The sequence below is a fragment of the Thalassophryne amazonica genome, chromosome 9 (assembly GCF_902500255.1).
Source record: "Thalassophryne amazonica chromosome 9, fThaAma1.1, whole genome shotgun sequence".
In the NCBI taxonomy this organism is placed as follows: Eukaryota; Metazoa; Chordata; class Actinopteri; order Batrachoidiformes; family Batrachoididae; genus Thalassophryne; species Thalassophryne amazonica.
In genome coordinates, this window is record NC_047111.1 from 88429904 (window position 1) to 88452182 (window position 22279).

General features: G+C 40.8%; 1 protein-coding gene across 2 annotated transcripts in view; it reads left to right on the plus strand.

Moving 5' to 3' along the window:
- The window catches only part of LOC117517614 (ras-related protein Rab-6A), a 44043-nt gene that overhangs the window by 10510 nt on the left and 11254 nt on the right, over positions 1-22279 (plus strand). For both annotated transcript variants that reach the window (XM_034178706.1, XM_034178705.1), the window contains exons 2-5: positions 4378-4436; positions 4538-4591; positions 5319-5424; positions 21268-21379. In XM_034178706.1, the coding sequence (XP_034034597.1) occupies positions 4378-4436; positions 4538-4591; positions 5319-5424; positions 21268-21379 (331 nt within the window). The remainder of the gene's footprint in view (positions 1-4377; positions 4437-4537; positions 4592-5318; positions 5425-21267; positions 21380-22279) is intronic.

Consider the following 22279-nt stretch of genomic DNA (forward strand, 5'->3'; position numbering starts at 1 on the left):
GCTTTCCAACACTACACGCGGAGTAAAATAAAGCCTTTTAAGAGAAAGAGAGGCACGCTGACCATCTGAAATAGACTTACTGCACATTTAAGGTCTTTTTTAAAAAAACACACAGTTTGGTCTGCTGGCTGCACTCCGCTCTACGTGCACTTTAAGTCAGTCAAGTTGATTTAAAAAAAAAAAAAAGTGCCTTTATTTGGATTCAGTGTTTTCATTGACAGGGTGCAGAGCTGCTTTATCGAAAGCTGCACACCAGAGCCCAATTTTTCACAGGCTGTGCTCACGTTCACGTGCAGCCTGACTGACTGAGGACCGACTGCCTGTGCTGACAGTCCGGTGTCAGGGGAGTGCTCAGCTCCTGACACCGGGAAAGATCCAAAATTTGTAAAGACATGAAAGAATAAATATTTACCCAGGAAAACAGAAAGGGATACACTAAATTTGACAATCTGCATGGTGGCGCAGCGACATTGTGCTATTGCTTAGGGCCTCTTCACACATAGGACAAATGTGGTTGAATTGCACATGAAGCAGGAATCGTAGGCAATACATGTAAAATCGTAGCTGCCTCTAAAGCCTCGTACACCTGTTGCTACAACTATTTGTGCACACCAGAGGCTGAAAGACAAAGTGTGGCTGTGAGAGCCCATTTGATCCCTCTTGCAGCAGGTGTTGGCCAAATTCCAGGTGACGTGCACGCACATCTAACACCGCTGGTTTGGCACTTAGAAAATGTGTGGCCATTCGCACTATTAGCATGAAAACAGTCAGAAGACAATCACTGTCAAGCTGGATGTGAAATTTCTCTGTGTCCCCATGACAGGAGTTGCTGTGTGTGTGTGTGTGTGTGTGTGTGTGTGTGTGTGTGTGTGTGTGTGTGTGTGTGTGTGTGTGTGTGTGTGTGTGTGTGTGTGTGTGTGTGTGTGTGTGTGTGTGTGTGTTTTGCACGCTCTCCCCCACACGTGCGTGTGTGTGTGGGGGGGGGGGGGCGGGGCGTACTTTTTATCCGATTAATGGATTAATCGATTAAAAAATTGTTAGAATACTCTATTTCAAAGATATTCTATAGCTACGGCCCTAATATTTTTTTATCCCAAGTTTTACAGCTTCATGATGAAGTGGTATAGAGGAGGATTTTCTTAAGAAGACCTAAAAGTTCAGCTACATTTTGCCAGAATGTATGTCTGAGGTGCAAGCTTTGATGTTTTGGTGAACGCAAATCCTCTTATTTACCACTTCATGAAGCTGTATAACTGGTGATACAAAAAGCAAAACATGCACTGTGCACAATTTCTCCAATTACAGCCACAGAAGGCTATAATGTCTGGGTTATCTGGGTGTCTCAGTGGCTTTCCTCACTGTTGTCATTCTTGCACAGTCACTCAGTTTTTGAGAACTGCCTACTCCACGCAGATTTACCACAGAGTACCATACTGTTTGTATTTCATCATAATTGATGTAAATAAAGTCTGAGGCATATTCAGTGAATTGGAAATGTTCATGTTTTCATCCCCTGACTTGTCTGAATACAACTGGCAATAAAACAGATTATTTACAGGTGTTATATAAAAGCATTCCATTTAGGGCTGAAACGATTAGACGAGTAACTCGAATAATTCGATTACAAAAAATGTTCGAGGCAAATTCTGTGCCTTGAAGCTTTGTTTAACATTGTAGTACATATGCCAGGCCTGTATGTGGCACTGTAACGTTCCCCCCAAAAAGCAGAAGAAGACTAGAGCATGCCCTTAAGCCTTTTAAGAGAAAGAGGGTCCACACTGATTAGGGTTGGGTATCGAGAACCGGTTCTCTTTGAGTATCGTTAAGAAATGATTTGATCCACCGATAACAATAGCCTTTTTGCTTAATAATTACCTTATCCAGTGGTCTCCAAACTATTCCAGAAAGGGTCGAGAGGGTGCAGGTTTTCTTTGCAGCCACTGACTTCAGCAGGTGATTTCACTGATTAACATCCCTTTGAACAGGTGGGATGAGTTCATCAGTGAAGTCACCTGCTGGAGTCAGTGGCTGCAAAGAAAACCTGCACCCTCTCAGCCCTTTCTGGAATAGTTTGGAGACCACTGCCCTTATCGGTCCTTCAGAGCAGTCGTTGTTTTTGAGGGTGTTTGTCGGGAAAATGGTCATTCCTCTACATTGATTACAGACTCTGCAGCGGCTCTGTAATCAACCGTTTATGCAGTGCGACACCACTTTGAAGCGTGAACCAATGAAGCAATGTGTCGATCCACTAGCTCGTTGGTTCTTTGATTCACTGCTCTTCAGAAACAGCAAATCCACTTCTTAACTCCTCAGAAAGCCATTAAAATATCATGAGTCACTTTTGTTTGGATTAAAGTCACTAACTGGGACTCTTGTTGCAGTCAAGAAATGAGAATCATCCTCTGTTCCGTTGGAACAGCTTCAAACGCTGCGCAGCTCTCTGCTGAGACAGAGTCCGGCCGGAATTAATAACTTCAAAACAAATTGCAGCTTTAAATAAAATGACACCTCTTACAGATGTTGTAAAACAGACAAGAAACTACAATTGACTAAAACTTTTTTTCCTCCCAAAATGAGACGCCCTGCATTCTTTATGAATTACATCTTGACGTGCAGCGCAGCCAGCTGCAAGAGCTCAGCTCAGACGTATGGAAAGACATTATGCCAGTAATGTGTGAAAGGAAATGCTTTTGACAATAACTACAGATTTTATTTCTATTTATGTCCAGAGATCAAGGATCCACCATGTAGAGTTTATTATGTCCAGAGTTTAAGGATCCAGTGACCAATTTTATGTTTATTTACTTTAAGACTCAATAAAATGTTGTTCAATTTCAATTCAGTTTAATTTTAATCAGCTTATAAAGCGCCAAATCACAACAAAAGCTGTCTCAGGGCGCCTCAGATAGAACAGTTCAACATAAACAATTAAATAAATGAAAATAAAAAATTCTAATACATAATTAAAAACAGAAGTAAAAAAAATAAAAAAAAATATTCCTAAGAAAGAGAATAAAAATAGGCTTTTACTCCGAATCTCAATTCTCTTTTTTACCCCTTCCCCTTCTCCTTGGCCCTACGCCTACTCCTTTAAAACAAGGGGTAAGGCGAAGGGGTATGCCTCTAGCCCTATGAATTGAGACACCCCTCCGCCTTAGGAGGAAAAAAAACGGCCCGTGTCAAACTGCCATCTTCAGTGTTTGTTAACATGGCAACCAAAATGCAACTTGTTGCAGTAGCCTGTTTGCGATGTGTCGAAGAAATCTGCGACTTCTATTTCTTTGCATTTACACAGAAAGGCAAGAAAATAAAAAGAGCAATCATGTCATGTTAATTATTGTAATTCATTTGTAATTTATAATAATAATAATTAGTATTACTAATTAATGTTAATAATACTACTAATAATTCATCAATAACAGTAATAATTAATATTGTTTGATTAATCATTAATTGATTTAGTAATTAATTAATTAATTAGTAATTAAAATAAACAAACACTTGAAATATATCAGTCTGTGTGGAATGAATGTATACATTATACAAGTTTCACTTTTTGAAAATGTTTCCCCAACTCTTTGTGTGTTATCAGTCATTTACCTATTGCAATCATTATCATCTATCTTTTTTTTTTTTTTGCAAAACACCCTCAAATGATGACACAAACAAATTATTATTTTCATAACTAAATAATTAAGAAAATGGACTGACCGACTAATTGATTAGTTATTCAGTCCATGAAATGTCAGTATTTTCCATAGCCCAAAATGATGCCTTCAAATGTCTTGTTTTGTCCACAGTCCAGTGATGATCAATTTACTGCCAGATAAGAGTAAGGAAACAACTAAAGTAAACCAAAAAGTGTTCATGTTTAAGAAGTTTGGATATTTAAAAAAAAAAAAAATGATTAATCAGTTGTCAGAGTAGTTGCCAGCTAATTTAGTAGCTGATTAATTGTCCCAGCTCTCCAGCTCTGTAGTAAATAAACCTTTATTGCACTTAATTCGCTTTCACATTCACTTCTAGGTCATGGGGGAAATTGGAATGGGTGCTCGAAATGTTTTTTTTTTTTTTTTTTGGATGACTAAATTTGTGTTGCTCTTTTCCACTAACACAGATGCTCAGGCTAACATGAATAAGCTCACGTTTAAGTTCACACATAACACTGACCCGCTTTATTGGGAAAATGTTCAGAATTCAGAAATGTCTGGGGGAAAAAAACGTCTCATGTTGTCCTTGACGTCTCTTCATGGTTACAGCATATAATAAAGCAGCCGTGCAAAATGATGTATGAAATATGATTGTGTTACACATTCTGCACATTGTTAGTTTAAGGCTATAAAATGACGCAACACTTTGACCGTTTATTTTTTTCAGTGGGAAAAACGTCACTCATCACCAGGTTCATGTATGACAGCTTCGATAACACTTACCAGGTGAGGCTTAACATCTCCATTATTGATAATATCAGAATCTATCTAAAGACAACAGATCAAAGAAGACTATGCATAATTAACTATTTGTTACCTGATTTCAGGCTACAATAGGAATAGATTTCCTGTCAAAAACCATGTACCTTGAAGACAGAACAGTAAGTTTTATTCTAATTCTCGAGTCCTTTTTATCATTATTGGGTCATTCTTGTGCTATGACTATCACGGTGTAAATATTAATACAGTGATTTCCTGGTTTATTTGTCTTTAAAACTCTAGTTACTTTTTGCTCAAACAAAGTCACACTGTCTGGTACTGCTCTCCATGTTTTTGCTGGATACTGGAACCCCTGGACGGTCTTCACTTTTCTGTTTTCTTCCCTCAACACAACTTTTCTTCTCTTTTCTTTCCCTCCATCTAACTCTCTTCATTCCTGTTTTCAAATCAAACACCTTACTTGATCAAGGAAGGATGGTTGATGACAAGTGAAGGGTGACTATTTCTCACCCCCCCCCCCAGGCCCAGACATATTGCTCTCTCTGGTGTTAGTTCACTACCTGCATGCACTCCAGTTTCTCTGTCCACTCTCTTTGCGTATGTCTGTTGCCTTGCTTTGCTTCTCTCTGTCTCTCTGTCTCTCTCTCTCTCTCTCTCTCTCTCTCTCTCTCTCTCTCTCTCTCTCTCTCTCTCTCTCTCTCTCTCTCTCTCTCTCTCTCTCTCTCTCACCCCTCATTCAACAGACTTCATTTTCTTCCTTTTGTTTTTGTCATCATACTTAGTTAATTTCTATCCTTGTACATATTTTGTTTTCATTCCTTGTGGGGTTTTTTTCTTTTCTCTTGCTTTTATTTGTTCTCCCATTCCCTTTCCCGCTCCTACCCACAGATCAGGTTGCAGTTGTGGGACACAGCAGGGCAAGAGCGCTTCCGCAGCCTCATCCCAAGTTACATACGAGACTCTGCTGCCGCTGTTGTTGTCTACGATATCACAAGTAGGTCAACAATCTCATGCAGTCACTCCAGTTTCTAAACTTGGAAAATCTTTGTATGCTGGATTTTGGGTTCTTTGCAAGAATAAAGTAAAAAATATGCAGACAGTGTTTTCCCCAAATTTCTAAAACTGTTTACACAGTTTTCCAAAGTTCAGTTTTTTTGTAGTGTAAACCGGGGCACAAAGTTACATGGAACAAAGTGTAACGGCACACTATCTGGACGCTGCATATGTGCATGCACTCTAACATCTGCAAAATGTCTTGAAAATGACTCCAGAGGTGTTATCAGGTTACAAAAATGGCGTTTTTAGTTTTAGAAGGGTTTATTTGTTGCTAGCTTTTACATAATAGACCAGAAACGAAGCAGTTAGTAAGTAGCTACACCATGACGTGGCGTCATCAAGCTAACCTTAGCAAAATGTCTTGTAAATAAGTTCAGAGGTGTTATTAGGTTCCAAAAACAGTGTTTTCAGTTTTAGAAGTGTTTATTTCTCGATAGCTTTTACATGAGAAACAAGTATGTAACAGTGTTGACAATTAAACCCTGCTGCACCGCATTCAGTTTCATTGCTGCAGTATGCTGAAGGAGGAAAGTGACACCAAGTCTGCTAAAAGTCTCGTTCCAGTTCTCCTCAGCATGCTCCTGCAGTTGTTCCACCTGCTGCATGTGCCTGATGTTTGGGAAAACGAGCAAGATGAGAGTCGCATGGAGCCACACATCTGGCTCTCTCATTTCCTCCTTTCTGCGCCAGTCCATGGCACAGAGCCCAACCAAGCATGAAGTCACAAAGTTCTTCTGCTGTGGATTTTGAGGAGCAAACTGGAGCGATCTGAATTGTTCAGCAACTGACGGTTGCATGAATATGGGGGTTTGTGTGGAGACAATTCGCCTCATTCACATTGTGACAGAACTTAACGATGCGCTGTTACACGCGATAGCGTGCAAGGACGTGGAACATTATTCTTGACCGTGCGTAATGGTTCCTGATAATTCTCCAGCAACACGTGCCATTAATTGTAACACGTTGCAGCAGTTCCTGAGGACACCTGACGTCTCTGCCCCAAATCATCACATTCGTGATCAGCGGCCAAGAATGTATACTTCGTGGCATTCGTGATGTGCCGTCATTATGTGTAATTGCAGCATAACCTACGTCAGAATCCATTCATTCAGTTCCACACCAAACAATTGGTGGCAGTCATGTGCCGTTTTGGTTTGCAAGCCGCAATAATCTCCAATGAAGAAGTGTTACTTGGTTTTGGGAGTTTAAGTCATATTTTTGGAGACTGCGTGGTGGTTCTCCTAATGGTTTACTTTGTTGTGTAAACATTATGAGCTGCGTATTTCTTCCGGTAATGATGCATTAAGTGGAGCTAACGGGTGAAGCTTCTAGCTGCTAAAAATGCTACCGCTGTTAGCATACAGACGAGAGTTTGACTTTCAGTCTGCGAGTCATAGCCACAAGATTGAGTTTGAGCAACGGACAAAAATTTGTCTGAGGTGAGTAATTAAGTTTATCAGCTAACGCTAGCCTTTTAGCTGCAGGAAGTAAAATCAGTCACTATCGAGCTGACTGAATGTTTTGTATTCATAAATTGTTCAACCTATTTTTGTTTTTACCAAATAAAGCTACAGTTTTTTAATTGTTACTGCTGTAACTACAAGAAAAGTCTCAACTTTAAATCACTGAGATTTTTTATTTAATTTTTTTTTAACTGTCAAGTAATCAAAGAAAACAGCACAGCACTGTTTCATATTTATTTTTATTTAATGTGTACTTTTCATGTTATTTTGTCTAAAAATAAATGCCCATTGTTCCTTATAATGTTACTCAAGAAATTTTCTCAACAACAGATAAGTTATGGCTTTAATTTACAGATGAACATCAAAGATTTCTAAAGAATCTCTTTTACTATTTTAATTACAAGTTTTCTAATGTAAGAAATGTTTTAACTTCAACATGTACAGTAATCAGAAATTAACCTTGAAGTTAAAACACATTTGTAAGGATTTTAAGGAGGCCAAGAATTTGAAAACAGAGATTATCGATGGCTCCAAAGTTTGTGCCAAAACTATGAAAAGTCAAAAGTGAGTGAAGGTTGAACAAGTTGATGCATTAATGTGCCTCCTATTGTTCTATTTGAATTGATAATGAGAATTAATATTTTTGAGTTCTTTGAATTGACATTTCCTTTACTGTGTACTTTTCTGAACCTTTTTGGGGGGGGGGGGGGGGGGGGGGTTAAAGGCCGGTACCACAATACAAGAGGTGTGAAAAGACAGAGGTGGAAAACTTGACCTGACCCTACATTTTTTTGGGGGGGGGGGGGGGGGGGGTTGTAAATAAACCTGAAAATGCACCAGAATGAATCTGCAATTTAAAATTTTTCTGGGGAGAACCCCCAGACTCCCCCACCAGGGGCTTCGGGCCTTTGGCCCTTGCCAAAAATTTTCAGTTTTTTTTTTTTTCTATGACCCACTTTCATCACTCTTATAACACAAAGCAGTTTTGGAGAGACCAGCGACTGACATCACAGTGCAGCTGTACTCTGATTGCCTGGCTGTTAAAAAATACATCAAGGTTAGCCATAGACCTTGAACTTATCCAAGGTCTGTGTCCCAAGAATGCTCCCTGTGAATTTCAAGAGTCTGGTAGTAATAGGACTGGACTGCTGAGCACAGAGAGACAGACGCAATACCCGATGGCCATATTTGATGGCTTCGGGTAAAAATACTACATTTTAAAGCATCAAATGAAAAGCACATAAATGTAGTGCACACACATTTGACTCATGTATGGTATGTGTACATACTGTTAAAATACCTTAAGCTGACACTGTAACAGGCTAATGAAAAGTGCATTCTGTATCTCATTTTCCTTTTATTTATGTGAGCAATACATACGAGGTCTGTCCATAAAGTATAGGTCCTTTTTATTTTTTTCAAAAACTATATGGATTTCATTCATATGTTTTTACGTCAGACATGCTTGAACCCTCGTGCGCATGCGTGAGTTTTTCCACGCCTGTCGGTGACGTCATTCGCCTGTGAGCACTCCTTGTGGGAGGAGTCGTCCAGCCCCTCGTCGGAATTCCTTTGTCTGAGAAGGTGCTGAGAGACTGGCGCTTTGTTTGATCAAAATTTTTTCTAAACCTGTGAGACACATCGAAGTGGACATGGTTCGAAAAATTAAGCTGGTTTTCAGTGAAAATTTTAACGGCTGATGAGAGATTTTGAGGTGACACTGTCGCTTTAAGGACTTCCCACAGTGCGAGACGTCGCGCAGCGCTCTCAGGCGGCGTCATCAGCCTGTTTCAAGCTGAAAACCTCCACATTTCAGGCTCTATTGATCCAGGACGTCGTGAGAGAACAGAGAAGTTTCAGAAGTCGGTTTCAGCATTTTATCCGGATATTCCACTGTTAAAGGAGATTTTTTTTAATGAAAGACGTGCGGACGGGTCCGCGCGTCGGCTCGCAGCCGCCGTGACACTCCGCCACAGGAAAAACACCTCCATTGGAAGCCTTAAGGACAAGTTGGAACATGTCCAGCTGTTAAACAATTTCTCATATACTCACTCCACTGAAAGCCATCAAAAGCCGCCTGGATTTTACAAATGGTTATCAACACGGAGGTGTTTATCCTGTGCCGTCGCTCCGCGCCGGCTGCGTCCCGACGCGCGGACCCGTCCGCACGTCTTTCATTAAAAAAATCTCCTTTAACAGTGGAATATCCGGATAAAATGCTGAAACAGACTTCTTCTGAAACTTCTCTGTTCTGTCACGACGTCCTGGATCAATAGAGCCTGAAATGTGGAGGTTTTCAGCTTGAAACAGGCTGATGACGCCGCCTGAGAGCGCAGCGCGACCTCTCGCACTGTGGGAAGTCCTTAAAGCGACAGTGTCACCTCAAAATCTCTCATCAGCCGTTAAAATTTTCACTGAAAACCAGCTTAATTTTTCGAGCCATGTCCACTTCAATGTGTCTCACAGGTTTAGAAAAAATTTTGATCAAACAAAGCGCCAGTCTCTCAGCAACTTCTCAAAGGAATTCTGACGAGGGGCTGGACGACTCCTCCCACAAGGAGTGCTCACAGGCGAATGACGTCACCGACAGGCGTGGAAAAACTCACGCATGCGCACAAGGGTTCATGCATGTCTGACGTAAAAACATATGAATGAAATCCATATAGTTTTTGAAAAAAATAAAAAGGACCTATACTTTATGGACAGCCCTCGTATTAACTAGTGGTGTAACAACATACTTGATCCTTGATCTGTACAGACCACTGCAGAGTGGAAGAAATGCTGCTCCTCCATTCTCACACAGGCTGTTTAAAAAAGAAAAAAGTAGCCTCACGGATATACTGCAGCTCCCACTGTAGCTGTACGCTCACACAGGTCGTACAGCCTTTTGCTCCACTACAAACAGGCTCAGAACAAAAGAATCTCTGTTCACATTAAGAGTTGTCTCCTTTTCCCTGTACAGCCGTGAGCCCACTGTACCGAGCGTCACACTCAACGCATGTGCACAGCCGAGGAGGCTCAAAGTACACATCTCCAGACAAAATAACGGTTGTTTCCAGGCGGGTATTGCGTTTGTGGATGAATGTGTTTATCCAGAATGGTTAGCAATAAAATTGTTTTTAACTTCTCACCAGAAAATATAGACATCCTTCTCTCTCTTGTGTGTGTGTGTGTGTGTGTGTGTGTGTGGGGGGGGGGGGGGGGGGGGGGTTTGAAGTTATACACTCAGATTGAGCAAAGCTTTTTTTATTCACCGATACATTTAGTATTGCAATTCACAAAAATTAAGAGCCAATTTTTTATAATGCCGTGTTCACACCGGGTGCGACGCGAGCGACAGCAGCGACGGGTTGCCGTTAATCCCTATGGAACGATGCGTTTTGGCGCCAAGTCACGCAGCGCGACGCAATGGACACGAATGACGCGATGCGAGTGAAGCGATTTTGAGCGAATGGCGCGTTTGTGACGCGATATTGCATCGCGTCACGTCACGTTGCCCTCCTCCCCAAGTTGAAAAATCGGTACTTTTTCATCTTGTCGCGCCGCGATGACCAATCAGGGACTGAATATTTAGTGACGTGGAGATGTCTGAAGTTTGACTGATGTGAACATGTCCTGTCACTGGTAGCAGCCTGTGAGCAGGACTTATGTCTCTTTTGTCCTTTATTTCACAATTATGACAGAATTTTTGGAGCTAGCAGCAGCCCCGCAGCAGCTGGAGCGGAGTTTCTTTCTCTTTTTATTTTACGTGAGCGTGTGAGCGAATCGGATTTTGGGGAAGAGCGAGCAGCAGCCCCACAGCAAGCAGCGGAGTTTCTTTTTTTGTTTTACGTGCGCATGCGAGTGAATCGTCCGTGAAGATTATCAATTTTTTATATAGCGCCAAATCACAACAAACAGTTGCCCCAAGGCGCTTTATATTGTAAGGCAAGGCCATACAATAATTATGTAAAACCCCAACGGTCAAAACGACCCCCTGTGAGCAAGCACTTGGCTACAGTGGGAAGGAAAAACTCCCTTTTAACAGGAAGAAACCTCCAGCAGAACCAGGCTCAGGGAGGGGCAGTCTTCTGCTGGGACTGGTTGGGGCTGAGGGAGAGAACCAGGAAAAAGACATGCTGTGGAGGGGAGCAGAGATCGATCACTAATGATTAAATGCAGAGTGGTGCATACAGAGCAAAAAGAGAAAGAAACAGTGCATCATGGGAACCCCCCAGCAGTCTACGTCTATAGCAGCATAACTAAGGGATGGTTCAGGGTCACCTGATCCAGCCCTAACTATAAGCTTTAGCAAAAAGGAAAGTTTTAAGCCTAATCTTAAAAGTAGAGAGGGTGTCTGTCTCCCTGATCTGAATTGGGAGCTGGTTCCACAGGAGAGGAGCCTGAAAGCTGAAGGCTCTGCCTCCCATTCTACTCTTACAAACCCTAGGAACTACAAGTAAGCCTGCAGTCTGAGAGCGAAGCGCTCTATTGGGGTGATATGGTACTACGAGGTCCCTGAGATAAGATGGGACCTGATTATTCAAAACCTTATAAGTAAGAAGAAGAATTTTAAATTCTATTCTAGAATTAACAGGAAGCCAATGAAGAGAGGCCAATATGGGTGAGATATGCTCTCTCCTTCTAGTCCCCGTTAGTACTCTAGCTGCAGCATTTTGAATTAACTGAAGGCTTTTTAGGGAACTTTTAGGACAACCTGATAATAATGAATTACAATAGTCCAGCCTAGAGGAAATAAATGCATGAATTAGTTTTTCAGCATCACTCTGAGACAAGACCTTTCTGATTTTAGAGATATTGCGTAAATGCAAAAAAGCAGTCCTACATATTTGTTTAATATGCACATTGAATGACATATCCTGATCAAAAATGACTCCAAGATTTCTCACAGTATTACTAGAGGTCAGGGTAATGCCATCCAGAGTAAGGATCTGGTTAGACACCATGTTTCTAAGATTTGTGGGGCCAAGTACAATAACTTCAGTTTTATCTGAGTTTAAAAGCAGGAAATTAGAGGTCATCCATGTCTTTATGTCTGTAAGACAATCCTGCAGTTTAGCTAATTCGTGTGTGTCCTCTGGCTTCATGGATAGATAAAGCTGGGTATCATCTGCGTAACAATGAAAATTTAAGCAATACCGTCTAATAATACTGCCTAAGGGAAGCATGTATAAAGTGAATAAAATTGGTCCTAGCACAGAACCTTGTGGAACTCCATAATTAACTTTAGTCTGTGAAGAAGATTCCCCATTTACATGAACAAATTGTAATCTATTAGACAAATATGATTCAAACCACCGCAGCGCAGTGCCTTTAATACCTATGGCATGCTGTAATCTCTGTAATAAAATTTTATGGTCAACAGTATCAAAAGCAGCACTGAGGTCTAACAGAACAAGCACAGAGATGAGTCCACTGTCGGAGGCCATAAGAAGATCATTTGTAACCTTCACTAATGCTGTTTCTGTACTATGATGAATTCTAAAACCTGACTGAAACTCTTCAAATAGACCATTCCTCTGCAGATGATCAGTTAGCTGTTTTACAACTACCCTTTCAAGAATTTTTGAGAGAAAAGGAAGGTTGGAGATTGGCCTATAATTAGCTAAGATAGCTGGGTCAAGTGATGGCTTTTTAAGTAATGGTTTAATTACTGCCACCTTAAAAGCCTGTGGTACATAGCCAACTAACAAAGATAGATTGATCATATTTAAGATCGAAGCATTAAATAATGGTAGGGCTTCCTTGAGCAGCCTGGTACGAATGGGGTCTAATAAACATGTTGATGGTTTGGATGAAGTAACTAATGAAAATAACTCAGACAGAACAATCGGAGAGAAAGAGTCTAACCAAATACCGGCATCACTGAAAGCAGCCAAAGATAACGATACGTCTTTGGGATGGTTATGAGTAATTTTTTCTCTAATAGTTAACATTTTGTTAGCAAAGAAAGTCATGAAGTCATTACTAGTTAAAGTTAATGGAATACCCAGCTCAATAGAGCTCTGACTCTTTGTCAGCCTGGCTACAGTGCTGAAAAGAAACCTGGGGTTGTTCTTATTTTCTTCAATTAGTGATGAGTAGAAAGATGTCCTAGCTTTACGGAGGGCTTTTTTATAGAGCAACAGACTCTTTTTCCAGGCTAAGTGAAGATCTTCTAAATTAGTGAGACGCCATTTCCTCTCCAACTTACGGGTTATCTGCTTTAAGCTACGAGTTTGTGAGTTATACCACGGAGTCAGGCACTTCTGATTTAAAGCTCTCTTTTTCAGAGGAGCTACAGCATCCAAAGTTGTCTTCAATGAGGATGTAAAACTATTGACGAGATACTCTATCTCACTTACAGAGTTTAGGTAGCTACTCTGCACTGTGTTGGTATATGGCATTAGAGAACATAAAGAAGGAATCATATCCTTAAACCTAGTTACAGCACTTTCTGAAAGACTTCTAGTGTAATGAAACTTATTCCCCACTGCTGGGTAGTCCATCAGAGTAAATGTAAATGTTATTAAGAAATGATCAGACAGAAGGGAGTTTTCAAGGAATACTCTTAAGTCTTCTATTTCCATAGCATAAGTCAGAACAAGATCTAAGATATGATTAAAGTGGTGGGTGGACTCATTTACTTTTTGAGCAAAGCCAATAGAGTCTAATAATAGATTAAATGCAGTGTTGAGGCTGTCATTCTCAGCATCTGTGTGGATGTTAAAATCGCCCACTTTAATTATCTTATCTGAGCTAAGCACTAAGTCAGACAAAAGGTCTGAAAATTCACAGAGAAACTCACAGTAACGACCAGGTGGACGATGGATAATAACAAATAAAACTGGTTTTTGGGACTTCCAATTTGGATGGACAAGACTAAGAGTCAAGCTTTCAAATGAATTAAAGCTCTGTCTGGGTTTTTGATTAATTAATAAGCTGGAATGGAAGATTGCTGCTAATCCTCCGCCTCGGCCCGTGCTACGAGCATTCTGACAGTTAGTGTGACTCGGGGGTGTTGACTCATTTAAACTAACATATTCATCCTGCTGTAACCAGGTTTCTGTAAGGCAGAATAAATCAATATGTTGATCAATTATTATATCATTTACCAACAGGGACTTAGAAGAGAGAGACCTAATGTTTAATAGACCACATTTAACTGTTTTAGTCTGTGGTGCAGTTGAAGGTGCTATATTATTTTTTCTTTTTGAATTTTTATGCTTAAATAGATTTTTGCTGGTTATTGGTGGTCTGGGAGCAGACACCGTCTCTACGGGGATGGGGTAATGAGGGGATGGCAGGGGGAGAGAAGCTGCAGAGAGGTGTGTAAGACTACAACTCTGCTTCCTGGTCCCAACCCTGGATAGTCACGGTTTGGAGGATTTAAGAAAATTGGCCAGATTTCTAGAAATGAGAGCTGCTCCATCCAAAGTGGGATGGATGCCGTCTCTCCTAACAAGACCAGGTTTTCCCCAGAAGCTTTGCCAATTATCTATGAAGCCCACCTCATTTTTTGGACACCACTCAGACAGCCAGAAATTCAAGGAGAACATGCGGCTAAACATGTCACTCCCGGTCCGATTGGGGAGGGGCCCAGAGAAAACTACAGAGTCCGACATTGTTTTTGCAAAGTTACACACCGATTTAATGTTAATTTTAGTGACCTCCGATTGGCGTAACCGGGTGTCATTACTGTCGACGTGAATTACAATCTTACCAAATTTACGCTTAGCCTTAGCCAGCAGTTTCAAATTTCCTTCAATGTCGCCTGCTCTGGCCCCCGGAAGACAATTGACTATGGTTGCTGGTGTCGCTAACTTCACATTTCTCAAAACAGAGTCGCCAATAACCAGAGTTTGATCCTCGGCGGGTGTGTCGTCGAGTGGGGATAAACGGTTAGAAATGTGAACGGGTTGGCGGTGTACACGGGGCTTCTGTTTAGAACTACGCTTCCTCCTCACAGTCACCCAGTCGGCCTGCTTTCCCGGCTGCTCGGGATCTGCCAGAGGGTAACTAACGGCGGCTAAGCTACCTTGGTCCGCACCGACTACAGGGGCCTGGCTAGCTGTAGAATTTTCCACGGTGCGGAGCCGAGTCTCCAATTCGCCCAGCCTGGCCTCCAAAGCTATGAATAAGCTACACTTATTACAAGTACCGTTACTGCTAAAGGAGGCCGAGGAATAACTAAACATTTCACACCCAGAGCAGAAAAGTGCGGGAGAGACAGGAGAAGCCGCCATGCTAAACCGGCTAAGAGCTAGTAGCTACACTAAGCTAGCGGATTCCTAAAAACACGCAAAGTGAATAATGTGTAAGTAATTTAGAGGTGATTCAGCAGGAGTGCTTTAGTTAAGGCACGTAAAGATTACACTGGGAAACAAATCGTAATCTAGATAACTAGATCAATCTAACTGCGCAGATTAAACAGCTAACAGATACAGAAAAACACCGCTGTGCTCCGGAACAGGAAGTGATACAATACCGCAGTGAGAGCCAACCACTACTATGGTTGGCTCTCACTGCTCTCACTCTTATGACAGAGTTTTTTGGGGAAGAGCGAGCAGCAGCCCCACAGCAAGCAGCGGAGTTTCTTTTTTGTTTTACGTGCGCATGCGAGTGAATCGTCCGTGAAGATTATTTTACTTATTAACTACACAGATGTATAATAAAGCAAATGGTGACTGGTTTCTAAACACAATTATGACAGCTTTTTGTGGAAGAGCGAGCTGCAGCCCCACAGCAAGCAGAGGAGTTTCTTTTTTTTGTTGTTTGTTTTGTTTTGTTTACATGTGCCTGGTCTTGTTAGGAGAGACGGCATCCATCCCACTTTGGATGGAGCAGCTCTCATCTCTAGAAATCTGGCCAATTTTATTAAACCCTCCAAATCGTGACTATTCAGGGTTGAGACCAGGAAGCAGAGTTGTAGTCTTACACACCTCTCTGCAGCTTCTCCCTCCCTGCCATCCCCCCAATACCTCATCCCCGTAGAGACGGTGCCTGCTCCCAGACCACCAATAACCAGTAAAAATCTATTTAAGCATAAAAGTTAAAAAAGAAAAAATAATATAGCACCTTCAACTGCACCACAGACTAAAACAGTTAAATGTGGTTTATTAAATATTAGGTCTCTCTCTTCTAAGTCCCTGTTAGTAAATGATATAATAATTGATCAACATATTGATTTATTCTGCCTTACAGAAACCTGGTTACAGCAGGATGAATATGTTAGTTTAAATGAGTCACACTGTCAGAATGCTCGAAGCACGGGTCGAGGAGGAGGATTAGCAGCAATCTTCCACTCCAGCTTATAAATTAATCAAAGACCCAGACAGAGCTTTAATTCATTTGAAAGCTTGACTCTTAGTCTTGTCCATCCAAATTGGAAGTCTCAAAAACCAGTTTTATTTGTTATTATCTATCGTCCACCTGGTTGTTACTGTGAGTTTCTTTGTGATTTTTCAGACCTTTTGTCTGACTTGGTGCTTAGCTCAGATAAGATAATTATAGTGGGTGATTTTAGCATCCACATAGATGCTGAGAATGACAGCCTCAACACTGCATTTAATCTATTATTAGACTCAATTGGCTTTGCTCAAAATGTAAATGAGCCCACCCACCACTTTAACCACACTTTAGATCTTGTTCTGACATATGGCATAGAAATTGAAGACTTAACAGTATTCCCTGAAAACCCCTTTTTGTCTGATCATTTCTTAATTACATTTACTTTAATGGACTACCCAGCAGTGGGGAATAAGTTTCATTACAGTAGAAGTCTTTCTGAAAGCGCTGTAACTAGGTTTAAGGATATGATTCCTTCTTTAAGTTCTTCAATGCCATATACCAACACAGTGCAGAGTAGCTACCTAAACTCTGTGAGTGAGATAGATTATCTCGTCAATAGATTTACATCCTCATTGAGCACAACTTTGGATGCTGTAGCTCCTCTGAAAAAGAGAGCCTTAAATCAGAAGTGCCTGACTCTGTGGTATAACCCACAAACTCGCATCTTAAAGCAGATAACCCGTAAGCTGGAGAGGAAATGGCGTCTCACTAATTTAGAAGATCTTCATTGAGCCTGGAAAAAGAGTCTGTTGCTCTATAAAAAAGCCCTCCGTAAAGCTAGGACATCTTACTATTCATCACTAATTGAAGAAAATAAGAACAACCAGCACTGTAGCCAGGCTGACAGAGTCAGAGCTCTGTTGAGCTGAGTATTCCTTTAACTTTAACTATGACTTCATGACTTTCGTTGCAAATAAAATTTTAACTATTAGAGAAAAAATTATTCATAACCATCCCAAAGACATATCTTTATGTTCGGCTGCTTTCAGTAATGCTGGTATTTGGTTAGAATCTTTCTCTCCGATTGTTCTGTCTGAGTTGTTTTCATTAGTTACTTCCTCCAAACCATCGACATGTCTATTAAACCCCATTCCTACCAGGCTGCTCAAGGAAGCCCTACCATTAATTAATGCTTCGATCTTAAATATGATCAATCTATCTTTATTAGTTGGCTATGTACCACAGGCTTTTAAGGTGGCAGTAATTAAACCATTACTTAAAAAGCCATCACTTGACACAGCTATCTTAGCTAATTATAGGCCAATCTCCAACCTTCCTTTTCTCTCAAAAATTCTTGAAAGGGTAGTTGTAAAACAGCTAACTGACTATCTGCAGAGGAATGGTCTATTTGAAGAGTTTCAGTCAGGTTTCAGAATTCATCATAGTATAGAAGCAGCATTAGTGAAGGTTACAAATGATCTTCTTATGGCCTCAGACAGTGGACTCATCTCTGTGCTCGTCCTGTTAGACCTCAGTGCAGCTTTTGATACTATTGAACATAAAATTTTATTACAGAGATTAGAGCATGCCATAGGTATTAAAGGCACTGTGCTGCAGTGGATGAATCATATTTATTTAATAGAGTACAATTTGTTCATGTAAATGGGGAGTCTTCTTCACGGACTAAGGTTAATTATGGAGTTCCACAAGGTTCTGTGCTAGGACCGATTTTATTCACTTTATACATGCTTCCCTTAGGCCAGGGGTGGGCAACGAGGGCCGAGACACTGCAGATTTTCCTTGCAACCAATCACCTCACCAGGTGGGTTGCTAATGAGCTTCTCCCCTGCACATAAACACCTGGTCATCAATGAAATCACCTGCTGAGACACCTGAACATTAATGAAATCACCTGTGAAGGTGACTGGTAGCAAGGAAAACCTGCAATGTCTCGGCCCTTTATGGCACATGATTGCTCACCCCTGCCTTAGGCAGTATTATTAGAAAGCATTGCTTAAATTTTCATTGTTACGCAGATGATACCCAGCTTTATCTATCCATGAAGCCAGAGGACACACACCAATTAGTTAAACTGCAGGAATGTCTTTCAGACATAAAGACATGGATGACCTCTAATTTCCTGCTTTTAAATTCAAATAAAACTGAAGTTATTGTACTTGGCCCCACAAATCTTAGCAACATGGTGTCTAACCAGATCCGTACTCTGGATGTCATTACCCTGACCTCCAGTATTACTGTGAGAAATCTTGGAGTCATTTTTGATCAGGATATGTCCTTTAATGCGCATATTAAGCAAATATGTAGCACTGCTTTTTTGCATTTGCGCAATATCTCTAAAATTAGAAAGGTCTTGTCTCAGAGTGATGCCTAAAAGCTAATTCATGCATTTATTTCTTCTAGGCTGGACTATTGTAATTCATTATTATCAGGTTGTCCTAAAAGTTCCCTGAAAAGCCTTCAGTTAATTCAAAATGCTGCAGCTAGAGTACTGACGGGGACTAGAAGGAGAGAGCATGTTTCACCCATATTGGCTTCTCTTCATTGGCTCCCTGTTAATTGCAGAATAGAATTTAAAATTCTTCTTCTTACTTACAAGGTTTTGAATAATCAGGTGCCATCTTATCTTAGGGACCTCATAGTACCATATCACCCCAATAGAGCGCTTCGCTCTCAGACTGTAGGTTTACTTGTAGTTCCTAGGGTTTGTAAGAGTAGAATGGGAGGCAGAGCCTTCAGCTTTCAGCACTCCCCGAATTTGGAAAGTCTCATGACATTTGTCAGCTTTCCACAACAACTCGCTCCGTGTGATCAAGGTCCGGCATGTTAACTTGACTGACAACCGGAGCCGGCGAGCGGAATGGAAGCTCCTCCTATTTGATGATGCACCGGGGCGAATTTTCGCAGCAGCAAAAGCAGAGCGACACACCGGGTGATGGTGGCGCATCCGTCGCCACGCAACCCCCGCGAAATTGTGGCATCTGATTGCGCCCAGTGTGAAAGCGGCATAAGAGGCAGGCAGGCTGTTATAGTGGGGGATTGTACACGTTGGCCACCAGGCGGCACCAAAGTGGTCAAATTTGTGTTTTTCATGCAACTTTGGTGCCCTCTGGTGGCCAACGCGTTTAATGAATAATCATAACTGCATTTTTCAGAAGAATAACGTATTGTGTTAATATCCATTGAAACATCTTTGGAGGGGTATCTCAATAAGATCACAATGTCCATCTACAATGTTGAGGTTTGGTCGCCTTGAAGCACCAGATTACACACTAATTTACATGTGACGTTTCGAAACAATTAATTACCCAGAACAATGCATGTACATGATAAAACAATGCCTGTGCTACACTACTAATGTATTACGTGTGTATTCCACAAATACAGATTAGAAAGTTGAAAGCATAAGATGTATGTTGCATAATGATCATGGGAAGCACAGCCGAGTGACAGGGATCTCTGTCCACTGCAAAGCAGCTATTTGTAGCCAGCCACACTAGTAATGTCCAATCAGCACATGTTTTGGCATTTCACAGGTTGCAATTCTTCCAGTATATAGACCAATGATGACCACTATCTGGGCTATTTTGCTAGGCCTAGGCACAAAAGAAAGCTTTCAAGATTGCTACTCACCATTTTATCTTCTTCATGTAGGGCCAATAATGCTTACATCACCATGTGGAAACAGCAGATTCCCGTGCCAGTAAAATGCTTTCTTTAACAAAAACTGACAAGTCCCCCAAAGATTTTCCAATTGATTTGTCTAAAAGAAGAATTAGTCTCAACAGAAATGCAAAGTTTATGATAATTCATTAAACGCATTGGCCACCCGGGGGCCCCAAGGCTGTATGAAAAACACAAATTTGACCACTTTGGTGCCATCTGGTGGCCAACGCATACAGTCCCCCACTGATTTTTTTTTGTTGTTGTTTTAAAGAGGGTAAGTCTTGCCCTTTCTAATACAATAAAAATCTTCCTGAGGGATTAAACGCGTATTGAGTAATAGCCTTCACAAATATGACCATTTCTGAAAATTCGGCAACTTGATGCGCCCCCTGTAGTCAGCACGTTCAATCCCCCAACCCAGATTAGTGATTATTTTGATGAACTGTCCTCCTATAATACTCAAATCACAAAAGTACTTTGGGGGATTGAACGCATTTCATGTAAGAGCTGTCCAGATCTTTCCTGTTCACCAAATTTCAGTTTAAGGCCATTCTGGGTGTGAACTTTGATGACCCCTGGTTAGGTCACCGTATGGAATGTGGCCAAAATTTTTGGTGTATGTTTTTTGTGGTGGGTGCATCCAGTTAGCAAAGTTTGAGCTAAATCTGAGTTGGTCACTATCACGGCCCCATGTAAACTGCCTGATTCTTATAGAATGTGGCTCTTAAGTATTTAATTTTAAATATTATGTGGAACATTGGGTACCTTGTTTTCATTCAGGATCACAGAAAATCTTCTTATTTTCATCACTTACTATTTTAAGAAGAAAAAACAGTAGCATTTGCCTGTTTTTCATTTTATTTTGGGGGGGGGGGGGATCCAAAAATGACCCAATCAATGGATTTCATAAAAATGTATCCGATCTGAGCCATGGATTTTGTGATCCATGACACCGCCAATATCAACCTGGTTTTGCTCATACATTTAGCCTGTAGTAAGTGTGAAGTGCACACACTTGCACATTTTTTTCATATCGCCTAATGTGTGAAAGATGCCACGCCCATAATCATTAAGCATTTGTCCTCTAACGTGATAATCGACTATGTAGTTTGTATTTCCTAACTTCAGCTGAGATGTTAAAGTTTCTGTCATCGACAGAGAAACCATTCTGTGCATTTCCTATTTATTTTATTCTTTCACTTAATCACTCTCCCTTATCACCTGAAAGCATACCACTGATAAAAGCAGGTCTTTGGCTTATATTCTGTGATGTTGCAAATGCTGTCATTTCTTAAGTTCCCTGCTTTGATGAGAGCATCCTGAATAACCATTCTCTGCATGTTGTTTCCCTTGTGTCGTTTTAGACGTCAACTCCTTTCAGCAGACAACAAAATGGATTGATGATGTGAGGACGGAGAGAGGAAGTGATGTCATTATCATGTTGGTTGGAAACAAAACAGACCTTGCTGACAAAAGGTAATCTATTGTTCTTTTCTAATGACTCTGTGTAAGCAGACTGACTCCATTAACAACATATGACTGAAAGCAGTGATCAACTTACTGTTGCACTCAACCTCTCCTGAGTCAGCATTGGCCCAGCAAATTATCTGTACCATTTGTGGAGGTCATAGCTGGGATTGGCACTTTTTTAATACATTAGCTGTTCTCCTTCTGTTTGTTTCAGATAATTTTTTAATGAATTTAAGCTAAACTCACTGCGCTCATAGAGCTCAAACCTCCACCAACACTAGTTTCCAATTCCAAAAATGTTTACCTTGGAAAAAAATTTTCAAGGTCAAAGTCCTGTTAGAAGTGGCTTTTCATAAGCTAAATTAGATGTCCTCAAATGTCAGGAGTATGTATTTAGTTCATGCACTTGAATCAAAGGGGTTTTTTGTTTGTTTGTTTGATTTGTGCTGTTGTCAGGTTTTCTAACTTTATTGGTTTCTGAATAGTTTTTCATATAATTATCAGAACATTAGTTATCTCTGCTGTGCATAATTTGTCATTGCGTTTTGGCACTTGGTTTTCAACTGATAACTGGATGACAAACGGGCATAAAATTGGAACCTCCATCCAATTTTGGTGGTGTAGGTAAATCCATAACAGAAAAATGAGAGTGATTGAGGCACTTTTGATTGAGATATAATGTAAAATGTGCACCAAATGGGCTTTTCAAGATTAAATTCAAATGTCTACAAAATCTACAATCCAGATCAGATCCGGATCAAACTTTCATTTTATTGATGAACTGCTCCCGTCTCCTGTTAATCAGTGAAATCACTTGGTGGAGTTGGTGGTTACAAAGAAACCTGCACCCTCTTTGCCCTTTCTGGAGCTGCATTTTGAGGTAAATTGTGAAGCTGACTACAAAAA